General features: G+C 43.6%; 1 protein-coding gene across 2 annotated transcripts in view; it reads left to right on the forward strand.

The window, feature by feature from the left end:
• The window catches only part of FER (FER tyrosine kinase), a 1,023,934-nt gene that overhangs the window by 964,799 nt on the left and 36,714 nt on the right, over window positions 1-22,421 (forward strand). For both annotated transcript variants that reach the window (XM_085632578.1, XM_085632580.1), the window contains exon 18: window positions 10,938-11,060. In XM_085632578.1, coding sequence (XP_085488704.1) covers window positions 10,938-11,060 — 123 coding nt within the window. The remainder of the gene's footprint in view (window positions 1-10,937; window positions 11,061-22,421) is intronic.

The raw sequence follows: 22,421 nt of genomic DNA on the forward strand, positions 1-22,421 counted from the left end.
TTTATCTATTTTTATTGCGTGCTGTAGGAAGGTGAGATTGTCTCAACGAATCACTTGCCAAGAATGCTGTCACTAGCGAAGGGTGGCAGTAACCATTCAGAGACAGTGTCATGAAGCAGCCAGGGACTGCGAGCATATGTTGCCCGTGTACTGGGTGAGAGTACAAAGACAGAGGCTGTTGCCCCCCTACTGTCTGATGTTCACAGCTTTTTAAGCGCCCATCCCATCATTAGATACCCGTGATGTCCGCTTGTGTTGATAAACGCAGGGAAGGGAGTAACTCGCACGTTACCTTCATCCTGCTTTATTGTGCTGTAGCTGTTGGAAATACACTTCTAAGCCACAAAGGACTCTAATCTGGTCCAATTGAAAAGCACAACAGGATTTCATGTCCATACCATAACCGCCAGTTTCAATGCCTTGTTGTCCATGCCATATTTTCCAGACTGAGAAACAGAGTTAGGTGTTGCTCTTCTTCGCTCAGTCTTTCCTTGTAGCCCAGGGGCTTGAAACGTTCGCAAAGTTTGGTCCGCGAGCTGGAAGATATGTATCCTTCAGAAGCAAATTCTCATCTGTAGCAGGCAGCGTTAAATATTTTGCCCTGCCTAGAAATCATGCAAACCCCGAAGCAGCTGCATGGCGGGAACCATAAACACTATCAACACATCACCTTTTTAGACAAAGTGGAAAATGAAACCTTCTTCGTGCCAGGAAAGATACTCTGTTTTCCGTAAATACATCCACCTTCCCCTGCAGAAAACATAGTCTTCCATTGTTTATAAAATTATGTTCAAGGAACGAAGGGTATAGATGGATTGAAGAAACTATGGTTTAGTTCTGGCTCTACAATGCAGGTTTTAGATCGTCACACAATTACGTTAGGATGATCTCCAGTTGCATCGCAAAGAAGTTAGGAACAGCTGTCACGTATAAGCTGAACAGCAGTGGGGCCAAAAGACATCCTTGCGCCAATTCGCTTTTGGAGGAAACCCCCCTCTGTTAGTCGGCGCTGGTGTTCTGAGTAAAGTTCCAAAATTACAGAACAGGATCCATAATTTAGCCCACTAAAAGCTAGCTCGCAGGGGCAGGGCACCTATAACAGCGACGGGAGGAAGGGGGGGCTCTGGCAGCGACGGAAGCCTCCCCAGAGCTGTGGCGGAGTTACAGGGCGATCTGGAGGCAGAAGGGTACAGTAAGGGTACCTCTGCGACAGTCGGTACAGTAAGGGTACCCCTGTCCGGCACAGTAAGGGTGCCCGAGCCAAGGTCCGGGAGCCGAAGGAGGTTCTGGGAAGACCGCGACGGCGCCCCGTTAGTCCTTTGGGCGGTTGGGGGGCCTGACCAACCGGGAGTGTGCCATAACACGCTCCGACCCCGTAAAAAGGGGGCGGGAGTATTAGACAGATCACGTGATCCAAAGGAGGATCTGAAAAGAATGTGCCGCGCTGTCGGGCATCGACCCACCGTGCGTGCTGGCTCGTAAGGCGGGCGGAGCAGCGAGGGGCTGCTTGCCCTGGATCGCCCGTAAGATAACCCACTCTATCGTCATACTTATGTTGTATGAAATAAACCTGCAGCAGTTCTTCACCCATAACGAATGTGTCAGTGTAATCCTTGGGTGACGTCTGTGCATGCGTGTTGAGTGGAGCGGATGACGGTGTGGTCACTATAAGCCCGGTCCAGGCCCTAGTTGGCAGCACCCGCTCCCAGGCACGGAGTAGTCTGAAACTCTGCACCCGTGATGATCCTCGGCTAGCGATGACCTTAGGGCACAATTCAGATAGGGAAGTAGACCGGGGAAGCAGGAGATTGTAGGATGTTAGAGCGGGCTGGACGGAGCTCTCCTAGCACTCGTCCACCATGATGGCTCGCTAGGCCACACCCAGCCCCTGGTTTTTAAAGAAAAGCTGAACGGAAGATAGCAGCATATAGAGGCTATCTCTAGCTAGACAAAAAGTTAGCACAGGTAAGTCCATCTCTGAGCGGGTGAGGGAGGTAATTTCCTTTGCTCATCCCACCACAACCTTTTTTTCTGGAAACAACTTCACCAAATGTAAGAGTGACTGCGAGGCCTTTGAGGAGGACTGGTATATTAATGCTAAAAAATGATCTTTTAACATTCATATTTCTTTAACTTTACCAACTTGGTTTGAACGAAAGAGGGAAACAGGCACCCTTTTCTCTTCATAAGTGCCCCTGGATTTTAGTGGTTTTGCAGCAGTGTCAAGACCCGTTTAGAGTTGTGCAATGCTCAAAAGGGGGTCATATCATTTACAGTGACTTCAGTGCTGTTTTTTTTTACTCATAAGAGTCACTCGAAGTGTCACAATTTTGGCAGTAGAATGTCATTCATAAATAAGCTGAAACTTCACACATGAGCAATTTGTAACTTGGCTGCTATGTTGTGACCTTAAGTCAGAATCACTATCTGAACCCTGCCCCCCAACCCCTCAGCTTTGGGGGCTGAAGCAATCAACCCTACGGTCAACAAACTGCTTAATGACTCTCTTACCACCACAGTGGTTCAGTCAGCTTGGAAGCGACTAAAATCCTATATTTATTGAAAGAAACGTAAGCAGATTCCAACTTGTCGGCTAACTATAGGCCTATCTCCTTGTAACCGAGCTGTTTAAGCTGCTGGAGAAATTTGTCAACCAGCAGCTCTCACGTTACTTGGAGTCTAACGACCTCCTACACCACAATCAACTGGCTTTAGGCCCAGCTTTAGCACTGAAACTGCCTTGCTTGAGGTTACAGAGTATATTAGAGACACTTTAGACGCAGGGTGTAAGACTGTGCTGATACTATTAGATCTATCATCAGCCCTTGACACGGTACCTCACTCTAGGCTCCTCTCCCACCTTCAGACCATCGGGATTGATGGTCTTGCACCTAAATGGTCGGAGTCTTGGACAGGAGGGTTGGATTCCCTCTTATTCTCAAGGATTCAAAGGGCTAACAGTTGGGGTTCCTCAGGGCTCAGCCCACCACTTTTTAACATCTACCTTTCTCTGCTGGCATTCATGGCGCAATACTTTGGTTCCAAAACTAATTTCTTATGTGAATGACACACAGCTCCTCATCTCCTTAAAAAAAAATTAAGATATTACACCAGATAAAATAAAACCATGCTTAGCTGCAGTCTTCCGTTGGATGCGCCTTTACCAATGGAAGTGCAATGCAGATAAGACGGAAGTTCTCTACTTCGGTTATAATTCTCCTGCGGATTGGCGGGGCTTCTCGCTGGATAGTGCCCCCTCACTTAAACCCGCAGTCCTAAGCGGTAAAAAACCGAGGGGTTAAGTATGATAACCGGTTGTCCTTTCAACACCAAGTTAATTACATGGTTGGGACCTGCTTTGGCCTGCTCTGTACTGTGAAAACGTTTTATCACTTTCTATCCCTTCCAGCTAGGAAGACAGTCATTCAAGCCCTCTTCACGTCCGGGCAGGACTACACAAATGCACTATATTTTGGACTCCCCCAGTATTTAGTCAACAGGCTCCAGGTGGTACAAAATGCAGCTGTTTGCCTGCTTTTCAACTTCCGCTTAAAGCTCAGATTTCCTCTCACCTCCATTATATGCATTGCCTGCCAGGGTGTTAAACGCATCTTTTGTAAAACACTTGTACTCACCTTGCCTTGCTCTTAACAGGCCTCCGATACCTTACATCCAGACTACTTTCTTATATCCCAGCCAGGAAGGTGTGTTCCTCTAACTGGGTGCTTGCCAAAGCACCCAGGATTCGCGCCTACAGAGCAAGAGGCCGTTCCTTTCCTCAGCCTGGAACAAACTTCCTTCCCCTAGAACTCTACCTAGCTGAATCTGAACAACGCTTTCAAAAGAACCTGCCTCTTTTCTCAAAGCTAATTGTCTTCACCTAGAAGCTTCAGCTCCAGGACGCTCTATAAATCCCGTTTCATCATCATTATATTAGCTCTGTCGCTTGAGCAGAAGCCAGGAAGTTAATGGATGTATGCAGTTATTTAATCTCACGTTTTCCCTGGCATTTGCACATCACGGGTCCATTATTGAAAAGTACTCTTTTTAATGCTCCTAGTTTCATTTCCTCGATTCATTTCTTGGCATCAGCCTCCCTTGCGACATATTGCGTGCAGAGAAACTGAAATATATACCGAATTATCCATCACTCATCTTGTCCTCAACTGTAACCTGGAGATTAAATGTACATACTGCCTTCCATTAATTTATTTTATTCATTGCTCTTTTGAACATTTTGCTGTGTTGTTACATAGTTACCGATTATAACTTTTTTTAATCACAGATGTAAAATAATTTTCTTATTCATTTACTAATCTCAAAAAATCCAGAGTAATGTTAAAAATAACTTGCCATAAAATATATAGCAAGGATTTATTCCTCAATCTAAAATCCCCCAAAAGTTAAGCTATCTTTCTTCAAAGACAGTGTGCCTCATACCCACCGGCACCATTTCAGATTATCAAAGGAGACTTTCAGAAACTGCCAGAAGGTTTCCATCGGAAGTTGGTGGCCTTAGTGAGAAATTAGCTGATGGTCTGCAGACGTTTGAAAAAACAGTTACTTGCATTGGAGGGAGATTAAATATCAGTGGACATTTACTTTCACAGTTTATGCTGGTCCAATCAATAACAGAAGAAACAGTTGTACTGTTAGATGAATGCTAAGTGGCGAGGGTAAGTTTAGAAGACTTGGGAAATATTGTGCACTTAGCAAAATCCATGACAATTCTTTGGAAGAGGGAGTGGAGGGAGAAAATAGTATGCAATCTGCAAAGGAGTTCTGCTAAGCAATATTAAATACTCTGGGGGAGGCTCTCTGTATACAAGCTGATAGAGACATGCTCATTAAGTTTCACTCGGCCATCCTTAAAGCTTGCCCTTCGACCAGCAAGATAATTTAGAAGTGGATAAAAACTGAGAGTTCATTAGAGAAGGGACATGCACATTTATAAAAACACTGATCCTGCGAAATTGGGTTTACTTCTGCCTCTGAGGACCAAAGTAGGCCACAGGCATACGATAGTGGTGAATGAAGATAAAAGATTGTTTTATTTGACATTGTAGGCTTCACTTTAACCTAGTGGATGTTTGTGCTCACTCTGTGTCAGCCAGTCAGGCATCATGTTTCTATAGTGCAATTAAACACAATACATCAGAGCACACCGATCATTATTTCTATTATCCAACTATGAGGTCAGGGAAAGAAAAGAGCAATTAAATTTTTTCTCTCCACACAATGTGTTACAATTATACTGATCAGGTGTCCTTTCAATTAAGTTTCGAGCAAAATCTTGAATCAGGTCTTTCCATCAACTTTTATTTCCACTTTTCAAAACACGAAGAGCAACAGCAGGCTGTTTCTATAGTGCTGAGGACCAAAGTAGGGTGACTGGGCACTATAATTCAGTAGTAACAATTTACCACAAGTGGTTCCACTTTTATGAATGGTAATAGCTGAGGCGTCTGTTTTAGCTCTTCTGCAAGTTGTTCACGAAGACCAGAAATAATTTTCCATCAGCTGTTTTGTGCATACATTCAACAGGAACAATACCACTCCACAGGCACACAGGTGCATCCCAGGTGGTAGTGTCCTTCCTCCCCCCTTGTTTTAAAAAGGCTTCCTTGAGCCAACGAGATGACAAGCTCACCTGGGATGCACCTGTGTGCCTGTGGAGTGGTACTGTGACCTGTGAAGACTTGGGCAGCATTTCAGCATACTCAGATTACTTTTTTTCTGTCCTCTACTAGTTCTGCTCTCTACTGATGACGGGCTAAACCCAGAAACACATCTAGAGATAACAGCAATACCTGTACCAACTTTGATGAAAAACTACAGCAACTTTGAAGTAAGCGTTCTTTACCAGAATGCTCTGGGGTAAACTGTGCTGGGTTATTTTTCAGTACTGCAAGGCATATATCTCTCAAAGGATGACACTGGGATTACCTTTTTACATATTATTAGTGTAATTTCCGATTGGGAAGGGATAAGACCCCCAAGTCTGGTGTCTCTGGAATCCTAATTTAAAATCCTAACTTAAGGTGATGTCGGATTTTAAATTACATTTCTGGAAGTGCCACTTTTAGAGAGTTGGCATTTTCTTACATTAGCCACTTGGTGCCTGCTGTCTGTCTCTGACCATATATCTGAGGTGGGTGACAGCTGGACTTTGTATGTTCCCCTAGATAGTCACCCACAATGGGAGCTTAGGTGTGACTTGATGGGGCATCTTGGCAGGAATGGAGGGAGGAGCTGGGGCAAGCCTCACACCTGAATAGGTTGTGTCCTGTCCCCACACAAAGGGCTGCATGCCCCCCTGTAGTGAGTCTGGAGGAAGGGCAGAAACTCTGTGCACTTCAAAGTCCTGTCTTTGAAGTCTCCCCCACTCCAAAGGCCCACCTGGGTATAAGTACTGGACCTTAGACACCATCACTTTAGTACACTTCGGTTTTTTTTTGGTTTTTTTACTGGGTTTTTTTATTGATAAGAAAATTCCAATCATCACAGGTGTAAATCACAGACAGTTCGATCTTCGATCATCAGGTACAGATTACGGAACATAGTTATACATTCATTCTATCGTGTCAAGCTTAAGATGCTTCCCTTTAGCCATTTCCAATTCAACAGTCGTAGAATAGGTTTCCATGATAAGCATTCCACCCACTCCACTTCCCATTTCTTGGGGCAGCCTCTGATTTTGAATACTTATTTTTCTGCCACATACATTTATCTAGCTCAGCTGCCCATGCGTTTATCGACGGCTACCCCGCCACCCCCCACTTCAGTGCAATGGCTCTCTTCACCAACACATATCCCAAGGTAACCAGTTGTTGTTCCACTTCAGTGAGGTTGGATGGTGCTTAAATGTTAAGGAGCCCCAGTGATGGAGTGAGGTTAATCTATTAATCTAGTGCGTCTTGCAAGTATGTGGTAGCCCCTTCCCATAGGGGACAAAGGCATGGACAATCCCAGATAGTATGGTAGAAGGTTGCATCCTGGTGACACCCCCGCAGACTAGATGCGTCCTGTCGCGTCCCAATTTTAGCTAGTTTAACCCCGGTGAGGTAGGTTGTATGCAGAACTTTTAATTGAATCAGCCGGAAGCGAAGTGAAATGGCTGCCTCTCTCGGTGACATTAGCGCAGTTTGCCAATCTTCATCGTCAATGTCACCAATGTTGGCTTGCCACCGGCTGCAAAGAGCTAGGATAGGGTCAGATAGGTTATTACACAGCTTGCTTGGGAAATGGCCTTGTCAGGGAGTGATTCAGAGAGTAATTGATCCTCAAGAGGAGACGATTCTGAGAGGTTACTCATGTCTGGGAGAGCGGTCATTAAGGCATGATGAATCTGCAGGTATCAAAATGCCTCCCCCTGGGCCATTTCATGCTTCTCCTGCAGTTCCGGGAACGATAGGACTTGTCCCTTTTTCACTAGGTGACCTATATTGGAGAGTCCAATCGCGCACTTTAGTACACTTCTGGAACTGTGGAGACTCTGCCAGGAAGGAGGACTGATGTGCTGCTTATAAAGACTGCAACTCTGCTTGAGTGCTGTTTTGCTTTACTCGTGCCTTGCTGTGCTGACCTGCTGCCTTCTTACCTGTGTGAGGGGACTGACCTTGCACCACTTGAACCCAGAGTGACTCCAAGGACTAGCATGTCTGGCTTCCTGATCTGAAGTCTCGGGGCTATAGAAGACTTCCAACTTACCTGCTTCTGCACCAGGACTCTGTCATCTGTGAGTCTGCCCTGCCATTTGGTGCCACCCCAGTCCTGGACCCTTGGAAGTGGGCCTACGGTGTTTCTCCAGTGAAAGCGAAGCTTCCGCTGCTGTGCAACGAATCCCTGAGCAGAACCGACCCATCTCCTTGACTGCACGGTACATCTTCGGTAGAAACGACGCATCGTCCCTGTTGTGTGGATTGGACCCGTTGCAAAAGACTTGCATCAGCGCTGCATCCCACATCTTGGGACTGACGCATCGTCTTCAGAACTGCCACTGCGCAATACTTCTCCCGGCACAAGCTCCTCTCATCCCTTGACAAGGCAGCCCCCACGTTGATGACAAACCTCCGCATCGCTGCTTCACCGCTCGTCTTCACTGCACCTCCCATCCTTGACACTGGCTTCGCATCGTAAGCCACATTAACTGGATTCTCTACGCCAACACATTAGGAACACGCACCGCAGCCTTGTTGCATCTCGAAACCAACGCATTGTCTCTGCTGAACAATGCAGGTAGTTGATGTAATTTACGAAGTTAGTGTATAACGGTCGTTGGGACAGATTTGTGGCTTGGTGCGGTACCAAACCAAGTGACCCACTGCTAGCCAAGTTGTCTGATGCTTTTTTTGTTTGTCTTGTACTTGGCCCAGCAACGAGTAGGTTTGGCCACTGTTAAAGTATATTTGTCATCTCTTTCTTCTGCTTTGTGGTTGCAGGATCAGTCCTCTTTATTTGAATCACCTGTTTTGATAACATTTTTGAAGGGTTTGCAACATGTATTTCCTCCAAACCCCCGTGTGATGCCACAATGGGTCTTAAACTTAGCTCGCACTTTCTTGATATGCACCCTTTTCAGCCGCTGCACAGTTGCTAATTGAGGCTTCTGACATTGAACGCAGACTTTGTCTTCACCGTAACATCTGTGAGGCATGGGAACAAGTTGCAGGCGCTTTCAATCCATTTTAGAGAACATTCTTTCCAGATAAGCTGTTAAGGACCTGGGCTTCCTTTCTATGGAAAGTGGTCACTCCATTTCATGTTGGGTAGGCTAATACCCTTACAATTTTTTGTGCCCCACCTCATTTCTCCAACGAGGAATAGATAGTTCATCGCTAATGATGGCACCAAAGAATATTAAATGGACAGTCAGCTCTTTATGGGTTCTGTGGTGAAAGAAGTGCAAGGTGTACCATCGCCTCATGGATTGTTCTCTGTATAAGGATTTGCTATGCACTAACGAAAAACCAGCCCTCAGAGGGCTTAAGGGCTCATTCCACAAGATCTAAGACTGCCAGAACTGCGGTAGCTTGCAGAGTACAAGTCCAAGCCATTTGTCCGGCGTCAACGTGAGCAGCGGTACATAACGTTCACAAATCACTACTGCCTCGACAATCAGTTCCATGAAGAGGGGCATTTTGCCTGCTCCGTACTGCTGGATTGTTTGGTCTAAGCCAGTTAACCGATCCACCAATGGGAGGGAGGTACTGCTATGATATCTATTCACATGATGAGAAACCTGCAGTTAGAAGTATCCATCAGAAGAACAAGTTCCATTCTGTATTGATCTTTCTGTTGGACCCTCTATCTAACCACATGTTCCTCGCTGGCACTCCTACTTCCTCCTTCTGTGAATTGCGCTCTTTATCGATCTAAAAAGGTCTAAAAGTAGAGATCTGCACACTGGTCATGCCAATCTGTTGATAGGCTCTGTGTATAAGGGCACAGACAGCGTACAAAAGTAACTGAAGTCAGCGCATGGGTGGCGCTTATAGGCGGCTCTGCTCATCAGTCCTGGAGCGAAACAGCGTCCATGAGGAGCTGCACAATGTTGCCTAGCGCTGCGCAGAAGTACTGCTTTCAATGTGTTTTTAAATCAGATTTGACACTTCGGGAATATATTCTCAAGTGAGGAATCTGCAGATAGATAAATTATCAAACTGAAAAATTGTTACTGAAGGTAAGTTCTTATACGCGAAGTACAAGCCACTATAACAACTTGTTCAAGGGTTTCCTTAAATGTGCTTTTTCTCCCTTTGATAAAGTTATCAACTTTGTTACTGACATGTTCTTCACTCCTGCTAGAAATGAGCTCACCTTATCTCATCTACAGCAGGCCATCTGGGTTTCCACTAGAAACGTGGCACAGTACATGGTTCTTATATCAGTGCTCAAGTCAATTCACAGAATGTTCCATTATCTGTCAGAAACCTCCTCCTACCATGCTCCTCCTCAAATCCTGTGCTCCACCAACCTCTGCCTCCTTACCTTTCCAAAAAACATCTGTAGACAGTATTACTGTTGATCCTTTTACATTCGTCCCCATTTCATTGGTTTACTTCCACAACCTACACTACCTACTTTCCTCCACGTCACACAAGACTCCTTACATGAGCAGTAAGCCTCAGTGGCTCGGATCACCTTACCTCTCCACCTTTCCCTCCTCTACCTGTCTCCTTACCAGTGACCTTTCAATGCACTTATCAAGTTTTTTTAAAGTCATATTATGGTCTTCCCTCATCATCCGCATCAACTTCAATTTCGCTTTGTGCCACCACCCAACCAGTTGTCCTATATACTACTTTTCTTGTAATGTTTTTGCTTTGAAACTCAAATGAAAGTGTTATGGAGCAGTGGGTCAGTCTCAAGGTAACTCGGCAAAGAGCGGACACTTAAATCTCAAACCAACTCGCAATCCGCTGTCTGGTTATTGGGCGCATCAGGGGCATAGATATTCATAGTGCAGCTCGTATAGTGGCAACAGTGTTCGAGTGCATGCGGGTCCTACTGTTAACTTGTAATGGCTATCCTATACTATTCAGCACCGTGACAATCGAGCACCTTTTCCTTGTTGACATTAGGGCCCATAGCGTACTATACCCCTGGGATATAAACAGTTAAATCGCTAGAACTACAAGCCTAGACCTACACTTTTATCTTAAAAAACTATATGTCAATGAATGGACACTAATTCTGAAGTTGCTTTTTGTGTCAGTAGTTCTAATATAGTTTAAACAGTGAACTAGCTAAATAAGTAAATTAATGTGTTCCAATATTTCCATGTTACATGTGCGGTTAGAGTTTCTGCCTCGATATAGAACAGGGTAATTAGTTGATGGCTATAGGTTAACATTTACATTTTGCGCTTTGTTTCCTAAAACTGGTATTTTCACTAAGCGTTTATATAGTTTTTATGGCAATTTTGTTTTTTCTAGGGAGATACAGCTCGGAGAGTGATGTCTGGAGTTTTGGCATTCTACTCTGGGAGACCTTTAGTTTAGGAGTTTGTCCGTATCCTGGAATGACTAACCAGCAAGCACGGGAGCAAGTTGAGAAAGGTAAGCTGAAATCTCAGCACTTCATTCGAATTCCTTTACATGCCAGTGTCTACTGGCGACAGTAGAAAGTTGTGGAACTTAAATATCTATTGATTCGATTCAATAATGTTATTCGGATTTATATTCAAATCCATCAAAGCACAATACAATAAACATTTACAAATTTTATAAAACATCCCCATAAAATAATTTTCAGTTGATAGTTACAGTGCAAAGAGTTCATATAAACATATTATTATAATCACTGTGTATTCCATTCCACTAAATAAAAATCTCCACTTATGAAAACACATTTCTTTTAAAAACTCTCAACATATATTCTGGGCTCTACAGTGCAAATGAAAAGGAAACGCCAAATCTACTATGCATAGATGTTCCTGAAGCTTTTTGAAACACATTTCGTTATTTTACTCAATAAATTGCTATCAACAGTACAATTCTAAAATCATTGTTTGGTACAGTCACCGATGCAACTTTCTTCATCACGTAAGCATTTTTGATGTGTCAATGATTTACCCCTTTGCGTGGTCTTTTTTATGTAACCTAGGAAAGTACCACATATTAGGGAATTTGAGAAATCTTTAAGAAAATTCAAGGATGTTATATAAGGCCCTGTATAAAAAAAAAAAAAGCGGTAGCAGTATGTAAGATCGTATATCTTTATAAGATTTACAAAACAACGTAAAGTGAATGGCTGTTTGCCTAGCCTTTTCATCGCATGGGCACCTTAGTAGATTCAAAAACCACAAATCTGCCAAGTGGTGAACCAGGTCTAGACGTAGTCTGGTCAACAGAAATCTGTCCTGGATGTTTTTCACTCATACCAAGTAGCCTTGTATCCCTTGTTGAAAAGGATCCATTCAATATCTGTCCACTGTGGGTTCAAGTCTTATCTGGGACTCTCTGATGGCCTCCCTGTTCCTCACTAAAAAGTGTTCTTATTTCCATTTTACTAAATTGTAAAATGTTGTGTAGCTCTAAAATGGTAAGGCTTTCCTACAAATATTAAAATTGATCATTTACATGTTTTAGCAAGGGTATTTATTCACGACGGTTGAGTCCCAGGCAATCCCTTATGATGTTCCTAGTGAACTTAGTACCTTCTTTCGACCAAATACTATGCCAGCTAGTCAGTATGTTAAGGTTGATGGCATCTTCTATGTACATGATGTCAAGTTCTTTATGTACCATATAGGAAGGGGTCTAACTTGGTACATCCAGGAGCCTACGTAAGAAGATGTTCTCCTGTATCAATAGCGATTTACAGTTTGGTCTACCCCAAACTGGGGATCCATATAGTACATGGGTACTCAAAAATGTTCTCGGGCCATAAAGTACAGCTTGGGTTGTGCTCGAGGGCCGCATCTATGCAGTGCCACACCCCATCCTCAACTCACGCCACGTTTGCGTATTTTCTTTTTCTTTAGCCGCAATAGCATTTCATAAAGCACATTAGTGCAATAACAAAAAAGTGCTTGTTATGCAACTTTTATGTGCAAGTCCATCGGGGATGTGTAAATAAAAAAAAAAATGCTCACCTCATTTTGTAGGCGCATCCATGTTAGCGTGCACCATCAAAATGACAAGACTGTCATATCATAGTACCTTTTTTTAAACTATTTTAGCCATTCTACATATACAGGATGCTAAAAATCATTGCCAATATGTCTCATAAATGAGACCTATTGGCTTTGTCAAAGCTTGTTTATTTAAGGTGACTGTATTATCAAAAATGGCACAAAACATAGCCTTACAACATTGTTTTTTGTTTCAGGGCTTTGTTTCTACAGTCATTTCAGCTTGTTTAATGAGCAGGTCAGCCCTGCGCATAAAACAATCTTCACAAACTAAAGAAAGTAAGCCCAGAATTACAAAACCATGTTGCGTGGCTTAAACCAGCAACAAGAAAACCGCATTCAAGTAGCAGCTTTCTCTGCTGCAACTCTCGACTTATCAATAGAGTCAGAGGAAGACCTGCGGTCCACAAGAGATGGTGTGTGCTTTGAGAACCACTGATTTAGTAAAAGCAGAAGACATTTGCTTTTGTATAATTTAGTGATTTCTTTTATAGGTTCTTTAGTGGCAAAACTAACAAGCATTGGCATAGCCAATAGGTCTCGCTTTTGGGACCTTATAAGTATTTAGTTTTGCAGCACAATATCCTTGGTGCAACAACATCAGCTGTTGCATGGCTAAACCTTGTACCTTATAAGTGTGTATTGTTTTGTATTGTATTGTAATTGCATTTATATAGCTCTTACTACCCCTGACGAGGCGTCGAAGTGCTTTTTCGAAGAGTAGCACGCTACTCCGGCACCCATAAAGGATTATTGTTGAATTAGTATAGTGAAATATTAAAGTAATTTGAGTGGTGGATATTAGTCAGTTATTTGGAGTGAGAACGATAGCGGAGGAATAGAAGAGGGAAAAAGGTTTGCATTTATATAGCGCTTGGTAACCCTGATGGGGTGTTGAAGCGCTTTTTAGGTGAGTAGCACGCTACTCTGGAACCAATAAAGGATTAGCTAATTTGAGTGGTAGATATGTTAGTCAGTTATTTGGATTGAGAAGGGTAGGGGAGGGATAGAAGTGAGGAAAAAGGTTTGCATTTATATAGCGCTTGTTACTCCTATTGGGGTGTTGAAGCGCTTTTTTGGCAATTAGCTCCTGAACCCTTAAAGGATTAGTGTTGAATTAGTATAGTGAAATATGAAAGTAATTTGAGTGGTGGATATGTTAGGTATTTGGATTGAGAAGGGTAGGGGAGGGATGGAAGAGGGAAAAAGGTTGGCATTTCTATAGTGCTGGTTACCCCTGATGGGGTGTTGGAGCACTTTTTGGCGAGTAGCACGCTACTCTGGAACCAATAAAGGATTAGTGTTGAATTACAATAGTGAAATATAAAAGTAATTTGAGTGGTGTAGTGGTGACGGCACTTGTCCTCCTCAATCCCTCCACCACATTTAACCGTATTATCCATAGCGTCCTAATAGCTCTTACTTTGCATCGATGCCCAAGTGAGTTTGTAAGAGCGATGTGAAAGGCAACTCGTTATTCTCTAAATGAAAATGTTTGGTGCAAACATGCTTGGTGACCATTGCTGCTCCCTCTGTATTCTTAGTAAATATGCATGTGAGACGTGGTCAACTTGCAGAGCCTAAATGTACAAGTGCGCTCTGTGAGTCCTGACTCCAGTTCACTCCTCACATACTTTGCGTCACAGTGAGGCTACTCAGTGGTGCGGTGGCCAAGACCTGCTTTGGTTCTTCACTGACAAATGAAGCGGGAAACTTCTAAAATGACTGAAAATGCCACTCAACGGGGTTTTTTTTGTTGTTTTTTTTTGCATCCTTTATATAGCGCGAACTTGACCCGAAAGTATTGGAGCGCTGTACATGAGCATTCTATTTACATTACACATTCAGGCACGGAGAGATTAAGTGATTTGCCCAGAATCACAGGATATGGACGCGACCTCGAGGCTCGAACCCTGGTTTCCTCCACCAAAGTCGGCAGTTTAAGCCGACGGACCACATCCAGTTTTGTAGCTTGAAACCAATAACCCTGGCCACTGCACAAAAGGAAGATGTTGTTGTACCTTGTCCTGTTGGTAACGCGAGAGTTTCTTGCCATCAGTATCCACGTACATCTTTGAAAGGGAGTAGTGACGTTGAAAGTGTTGTTGAGCTTTTCTTCTGGAAACCTGCTGTTACTGAAGCAACATGAACATTGAAGGATTTCGTGTCTGTTGTGTGGAGATTGAGGCAGCGGTGGGGTTTTGGTTCATTGATCCAAGCTACAGGCTGCAGGGATTAACATGTCACTCGTCTTCCGTATCTCATGCTGTCGAGCTAGCAAAGCAGTAAGGGCCCCATTGAATTGCTGAAAAAATGTAGCATATAATTGCAGTCGATGTGCGTGACATTGCTCCTCGGTTCACCGGGGACCAGTGGTACCCAGTGTTACGGTAGAAATTCACAGAAAAACAGCTTTGTGCCTTAGACAGCTGGGCGTTTGAGCTAAAATCATTCTTGTGAGATTGCCTGGTGCTTTATAATGGCTGCCGCAGTGACGTATGTGCAAACATGAAGGTGAAAGGTTAGACTGGCAGCGCCCAGACATTTGATTAAAATGTATACATTTTTTACTTGGTAATAGTAATTCTGTTGTTCGCACAATACTGCTGGGGTTTTAGCTCTGTGAATGGGTATGCCGAGTTTACGTTATTGCCTGCTTCGGTGGGCATTAACAGCTGCTAATGCCCGTTGCTGATTGAGTTAAGTGTTGTTAACTGCCCTCCCTACAATTATCAGCCAAATGCAGCCGTGCATCATGAGGATACCTGGGAATTATTTGCAAGTAATAACTGACTGGAAGTAGGCACTAAGTCTGCCCTACAATTAGCAGCCAAATGCAGCCGTGCATAATGAGGATACCTGGGAATTATTCGCAAGTAATAACTGACTGGAAGTAGGCACTAAGTCTGTTGGCATTGCTCAAAAGAATGCCCATTAACACGCCCCGTGTCCCTGCCTGCTGCTCGTGTCAGCTTCACGCTGTCACCGAATGAACAAGCATTGAAAGCGTGCGTCATCGCGATCGCACTGAAAGCGAAAGTGATCACGATGACGCACGAGTTTTCAAAGTGCTGCTGGCGGCCGGCTGCGCGCGTGCACGGTCGCGTGAACGCAAGCGCTAGGCCAGTCAGCAGCACTTTGAAAACTCACATTACAAAATGTCTCTCCGAGCCAGCGCAAGCGCTGGGCTCAGCGAGACCTAAAAACTGCATCAATAGTCGTAGTAAATTTTAATTTGGCAGTGTTCAAATGTGATGTCCAATCTCCTCTCTGTGAGAATATTATACCTAGATAACTGACGATCATTTTAGCTTTTGGCAATGAGTATAGTGGCTTTTCCCCTTTTTAGGGGTCGTCTAGGCAGCGTGCATGCGCTGCTCTAGGAGAGGGCCTTTAGCAATTGGTCTTCCCTTTTAAAGCACTGCACTCGTACTTGTGGCAGCATCAACCTTGCGGGAGCGAGCAGCGGCGCGGCCACGTTAATTTACACACATATGGCCGCTGCTCGCTCCTGCAAGGTGGATGCCGCCACAAGCATGAGTGCAGTGCTTCATTTCCACATTGCCGCCGGCTCCGCCCTCCAAACCTTCCTGGCTCGGCCACTTCCTCACTGTCTTTTTCTGTAGGCAGCGCGGCAGCTTGCTCCTCATTGCTGTCACGCGCCTTTATTTTCCTTGCAAGTTGCTCCTTTAAATATGTATGTATTTATTTGTTTTGTACACGTTCGGCACGCTTTAATTTTAGCGGCCGCATCCCTTCCGATCTTTGCTTTTTTTCTGCCAGCGTTGCAGCTTGCTCCTCATTGCCTTCCTGCCCTCATGTGTGCGCTGAACTTTCAGCATTTGCAGCAACATGGGCGCCATGCTTCATATTTCAGCAGGCACCCGATTGACTTGCTGACCTTGCCAATGCTTGTTTTGGTGTTGTGAGTGGACAGGAGACTATCAGATGAGGAATTTTACCCGAGTGGATGATTTGTTCATCCACCTAAATTAAGGAACTGGTAGCCTTTGTTAATTTTTGTTGGTAAGACTCTTGTACAGTGCCACACATTCAGGTCACTTCAGAACAGGTGAAGGCTTAAGCTTCACAAGGTAAAGTAGGGGGTGTTTAAAGAGGGTGAATACCTTGGCTCTTGTTTTTAGTATAACTGTTTATGAGGTTATGGATAGGTATTCCTGAAGAAGAAATGTGTTTTTTATCCTCACAGCCCAGCGAGGGGGCTTTTCTCCTTGCAGGCGGCCGAGAAGGCGAAGGGTCTGCTTGAGCCAAGGTTTTCTTTGAAAATATTGAAAGCTCGAAGGCATAGGGAGCCATAATTCGGCCTGCATCTGTTTCTTGATTTTTCCAGACACCTTGTTGGAAATGGATACCGTAAAGCGATCTAGCGCACAGGTCGTGTGAAGCCTCAAACTGCTCCCCCACATTTTTTCCTTTTTTTCTAGCGTATTATTCTAATTACAGCTTTGCATGCACGTGCCGCCATATTTAACACTTCCCTGACTCGCTACGTTTCCAAAAAGTGCTTTACGATCAGAAAAAATATCCAAATAATGTTTTCTGGGGGCCATGTGTTTTTTTGTCCAGCTGTGTTGAATAGTATGCAGCTGCTAAGCTGTTTAACACTAAAAAACATTACGGGTTAGACTAAAAATGTCAGAGCTTGTTTGCGGGTTTACACATGTTTAAAGCACACGCTCTGAATCTACCGTCTAAACCAGGTAAGCCAAGCCAAAATCCTTCCATTTTTTAAAATATTTTACTAAAAAAAGAAAACGGATAAGAAGATGCACACGCTTAAGTAAACATCTTGAAATATATGTATCTGTCCGTTTATCTATCTATCTGTCTATCTACTGAAAAATATGGGAAGAATTTCAGCTGTCTCTGTAAAATAATGGACTTTATCATCATACTGACCGTCAGACCCAAATCACAATGCGGTGTTTTACCATTGCCCATTGCTCAATCAACATTCTACTCATGAAGGGTGACCAGAACAAGAACACTATAATATGAAATAGTGCGTTTTGTTAGTTGCACCTTGCATAAGAACAGCATCAGCAATGTCTTTTTTTTTACCAATGTAATATTGTCAGTATTTCTTGTATTGTTTTCAATGAATATTTCACTGCTTGGGCCAAAAAAAAATGTCAAGCTAACTTTCCCACAGTAAACGTGATAAAAAATATATAAAGTCAAACATGCAAAATGGTCCGATATTGCCAACTGTTGATTTGGTAACATTTCAACTTCATGGTTTATGATGTCATAAGAATACCTCAATGGCAATATAGGTTGAAATTACATGGCTATCCATATACAGTACATGCCCCAAGAAAATAAGTGGTGTCCTCAAATCCAATTTGAATTACATCTGACATCTTGTCTAGCACATTTACACATTTACTTTTGTCACACAAAAAAACTTACCGGCTGCTCCCTCTGTCATTGCTTTCTGTTAGTTAGCATGCTTTTTATCTAGAGCATTCTGAGTATATTCTGCATTCTGCAATAAGAATGAAAGCCGGCTTATACTTTTCAGTCGAAGTGAGCATAGTCAACCTTGAATATTACGCTTGAAACTAAAGCGCTATTAGTTCAGGGCAAGCAAAGTATGGCATCTTCCCAGGAAAACTTATAAACAAGCATTGAAAATGCAATAGGTCTTGCCTTTGATTATGTTAAAGCCATTTGCTTTGCTAATGGTATTGTATAGCAACGCAAATGGCTGTAACTTAATGAAAGGCAAGACCTATTGCATTTTTAATGCTTGTTTGTTCTTCTGCCACAGACCATAGTATAGGTTTTAGTTAGATTAAGTTTTAGATCTCTACCTTCTATAAAGGCTGTGAAATTATTTATCGGTTGCTGCAGGCCATTCGCCGTCGTTGATAAAAGCACTGCATTATCTGCGTATAATAGGATTGGAGTGATGTGGATACCCACTCTAGGCGCTTTAGCTTTTATACTCTGCAAAAGACCATCCACCCCATTTATATACAATAAGAACAACAGCGGTTCAAGTACACATCCCTGCCTAATACCTCATGTTACCAGAAATGTCTTTGTTCATTTCCCGGTCCTTCCAAAAGCGTATGCAAGATGTTAATTTTACGTACATCTGGGAAAGATGACATGATATCTGTAGGAGCACCTATGCCAGATAGCAATTGCCACAGTTTTGCACAATTCACAAGATCGAATGCACTAGACCGATCTGCAAAACAAAAATGAATGTGTCTCGCATACCAGTGTATATTTGCTAATTATAAGATGCAGTTTTATACACTGCTCCACAGTACCAATTTCTTTCCTAAACCCATATTGTGATTCTGTCAATATGCATTTTTCCGGGGCCCAGGATTCTCGCCTCCGAATAGCACCTGCCCATGGTCTTCACAGAGGAATCCAAAAGCGATATCGGGTGATAGCATCTGGGATCCCCTCTATCCCTCTGTTTAAATATTGGGATGATGACACTATCGCTCCATGATTTCAAGGTGTAACCATTTGCCGCTGCATTACAAATTTGGGTTAATATCGGAACCCATAATGGTGTGTAAGATTTGACAGTGTGGACACGGACACTGTCTGGTCCCGGGGCTTTTCCAAGGGCACTGTTCTTTAAGGCTACACTACATTTCTCCATGGTTATAGGCTTCAGAGTTTATAGTTGGTTATGTTATGGGGTCTTGGGGCATATCGATATCCACATTACTTAGATTAAAGATACCCCCAAAGTGTGTAATCCAAACCTCTGACGAAACGGAGGCCTCCATTGTTGGCATAGAGTTATCTCTGAAGAAATGGGAATGAACAGTTTTCCAGAACAGATTACAGTCACCAGTGTCTGCTGCCCGTTCCAGATCTGCCCATGCCTGTTCCTGTAGGTCCCTTTTCCTTAAAGCTGCTGTTATCTTCTAATTCCTTCTTAACTCCTTATTCCTTCCCCTAATTTTGGAATTTCCTGCAAAACCCTCCTAAGGGCCTGTTTGCTCTAGAGCATTGAGAGTTAAACCACCCTTGGACTGTTCGTTTTTTTTTACCTAGGTCTTTTATCGGTATTCTCAGCTTATCTGCTATTGCTGTAGTTATTTTATGAAAAGCCTCCAACAGCCTTTCATAATTATCTCTCCAATCTGTACATATAATTAAAGCATCCCAGTGTTCGTAACTATAGCTTCTAGCATTTTTGGCTCATTAATACCAGCCCATTTTACACTAACACCGTTTTTCTTCACAGGTTTAATGGGGGGGGGGCCCTTTCCAACACTTCTGGTTTATCGCAGGTAACATCCAGAGTGAGGTTAAGTACTGAATGGTAACTAAGCACTGAACAGTCAATTCTAAAGGATTTGACCAGGTTCATGTCTTTTACTGAAACCATTATATGGTCGATAATGGAGGAATGACTATTTCCATGGAAGGTGGGCAGCGCAATTCAGTTGTATTCTACTCCTCCTTCTATCAATTCCAAATGTATTTTTTATAGGAGTTTGTTTAATGAGTCCCATATAAAATATGGGTGAAGTGGGATTGTTCTTTCCCATAACAGTCCAAAAAGCCACATGCTGCGCTATTTTAACTTTGGTACTTACTTGTGTTAAAATGCCCAAAGCTGAGGTGCACAAAGTCACTTCCTATTTAGTTTGCGAAATACTGTTTCCTTTCCCATTCCCATAACAATCCTATTACGTGTGTTGTTAAAACATTATAAGAGTTAATTAGCATTACCTCATGTTTTGCAGCATGAATCCTTTTCTGGATTCACATGCTGTGCGTTATTCCGCCATCTAAAGGTTGGGTCCAGGATAGTCTTTTTCTTTTTTTTTTTTCTCGGGCGTTGTTGACCACCATTTAGCGCTAGTTCCATCCCTTGTGTGACATCAGACGGCGCCCCGGAAGTTCCTGTGTGTGGTAGTCATCTTCAGATTCTTTTTTCCGCCATTGGGTCTGGAAACAAAGGGAGACACTCCGAAGATTTGGACGAAATCCCTGAAACAAATCACAGAATTCGAGTGAAAAAACCATTGAACATGGACTACGAAGACACCGGAGAAGGACCTCTGGACACCCTTTTGCTTGCGCAGTGTTCGAAGAAACTCTAGTTATGCTGAAAGCAGAGGGAAAACCATTACACAGCCATGCTCCAAAGCCAGAAACAACCTTTGATGAGTGACTTAGGCCTCTCAAGCGACGAGAATGACCAGGGAGTTCCTGCAGAATTGACCCAAGGGGGATCAGATGTTGAAATCCACGAAGAAATAACAGAGAAGAAGACTGACAAGGTAAGAAACCCTCAACCATCAGAAACCAATGACCACAAACAGAAAACAGCCGAAGCGTCGAAGAAAATGACGACTGAGGGTCAGCCACAACCAAAAGAATCCCACAAGCCAACCCTAGGGATACTGAAGATTGTCAAAATTGACAAAAGCAAGCACCGAACGAAAGGCCACAAAGGGAAAGACCACACCCTCAGAGCCGGAAGCCACCACACCCAAGAAGGGAATCTCCCCAGCCTTAGATGCCGAAAGGGCCTCGAGGTGGAGAAAAAGAAAAGATGCCTCGAAGCAGAAATGGCGGTACTCCTTCAACAAAAGGAGTTCAACGAAGCACTGAAGGAATATTCCGGATTCCTGCAGAACCCACTGACGCTGCCAATAATGGCAAAGAAGAGGAAGATAACCTCGAAGCTCCATCAACCCCCGAACCGCACAAGGACAACATCAAAGAGGAACTCGAAGCTCCAGAAGACGAGGAAGCCTCTGCGACTTTCGAGGAAGAATGAAACTACCTCGACACAGAAAGCCCAGAAGAGGTCTGTAGCTATCCCTCGAAGCCTAAGCCACCGGACATAGCATTCTACAACAGCCTCATCAAAAAAGCAATTGATACCTTCGGGGTCCCCTTAGAGGAAGAGAAAGGAGACTCCTGTTTCCTCCTAGAGACTATGGCACCATCCACAAAAAGGACAAAATATCTCCCAATGCTACCAAGCATTCTGGGTCAGGGCAAGGAGGCTTTCAAGGAGCCTGCTTCAGCAAAGGGGGTAACACAGAGAGTGGATAAAAAATACGACCCTAAATACATTCAGGGAAACACAGTGCCGGACTCCATTATTGTCACCACAGCAAGAAAAAGGGGCAACGCCCACTACTCCACTGGTCCACCTCTAGAGAGAGAAAGCAAAAGAATGGGCATGGTAAGGAGAAAGAAGCAACAACGCAATGGCGCATTGCAAACTCCAATGCTCTCCTCAACGGGTATGGCCACCAACAATGGAATGACATTGAGGAACTGATGAAGAAGCTCCCTGAAGAAGATAAAAAGAAGGCAAAATCCATCATACAGAAGGGAAAGAGCATAGCTAACACCTGCTTGAAATCAACCCTAGTTGCAGCCGATACAGCCAGCAGACGAATGTGCACAGGCATAACATTGAGAAGGCACTCCTGGCTCAGAATATCAGGCTTCAAACCAGAGGTACAAACCTCAATAATCAACAGTCCCTACACAGGAGACGCCCTCTTTGGAAGTGAAGTTGATGAATCACTTCAAGAATAATAATAGAAGACAATGAAACAGCCAGGGCTATGGGCAGCCCTACAACAGAGGGGCACCATCAAAAGATGAGGTTTTAACACCAAGTGACCCAAAGGAAGGGGAGTTTTCTCAACAGGACAACATCAACAACAAACTCAAGGCAGCGGACAGCAATCAAACCAGCAGTCTGGATACCAAGCCTGGCAACAGCAACTAAGGCAACCCTTTCGGGGCA

Source organism: Triturus cristatus, chromosome 2_1, assembly GCF_964204655.1.
Source record: "Triturus cristatus chromosome 2_1, aTriCri1.1, whole genome shotgun sequence".
Taxonomy (NCBI): domain Eukaryota; kingdom Metazoa; phylum Chordata; class Amphibia; order Caudata; family Salamandridae; genus Triturus; species Triturus cristatus.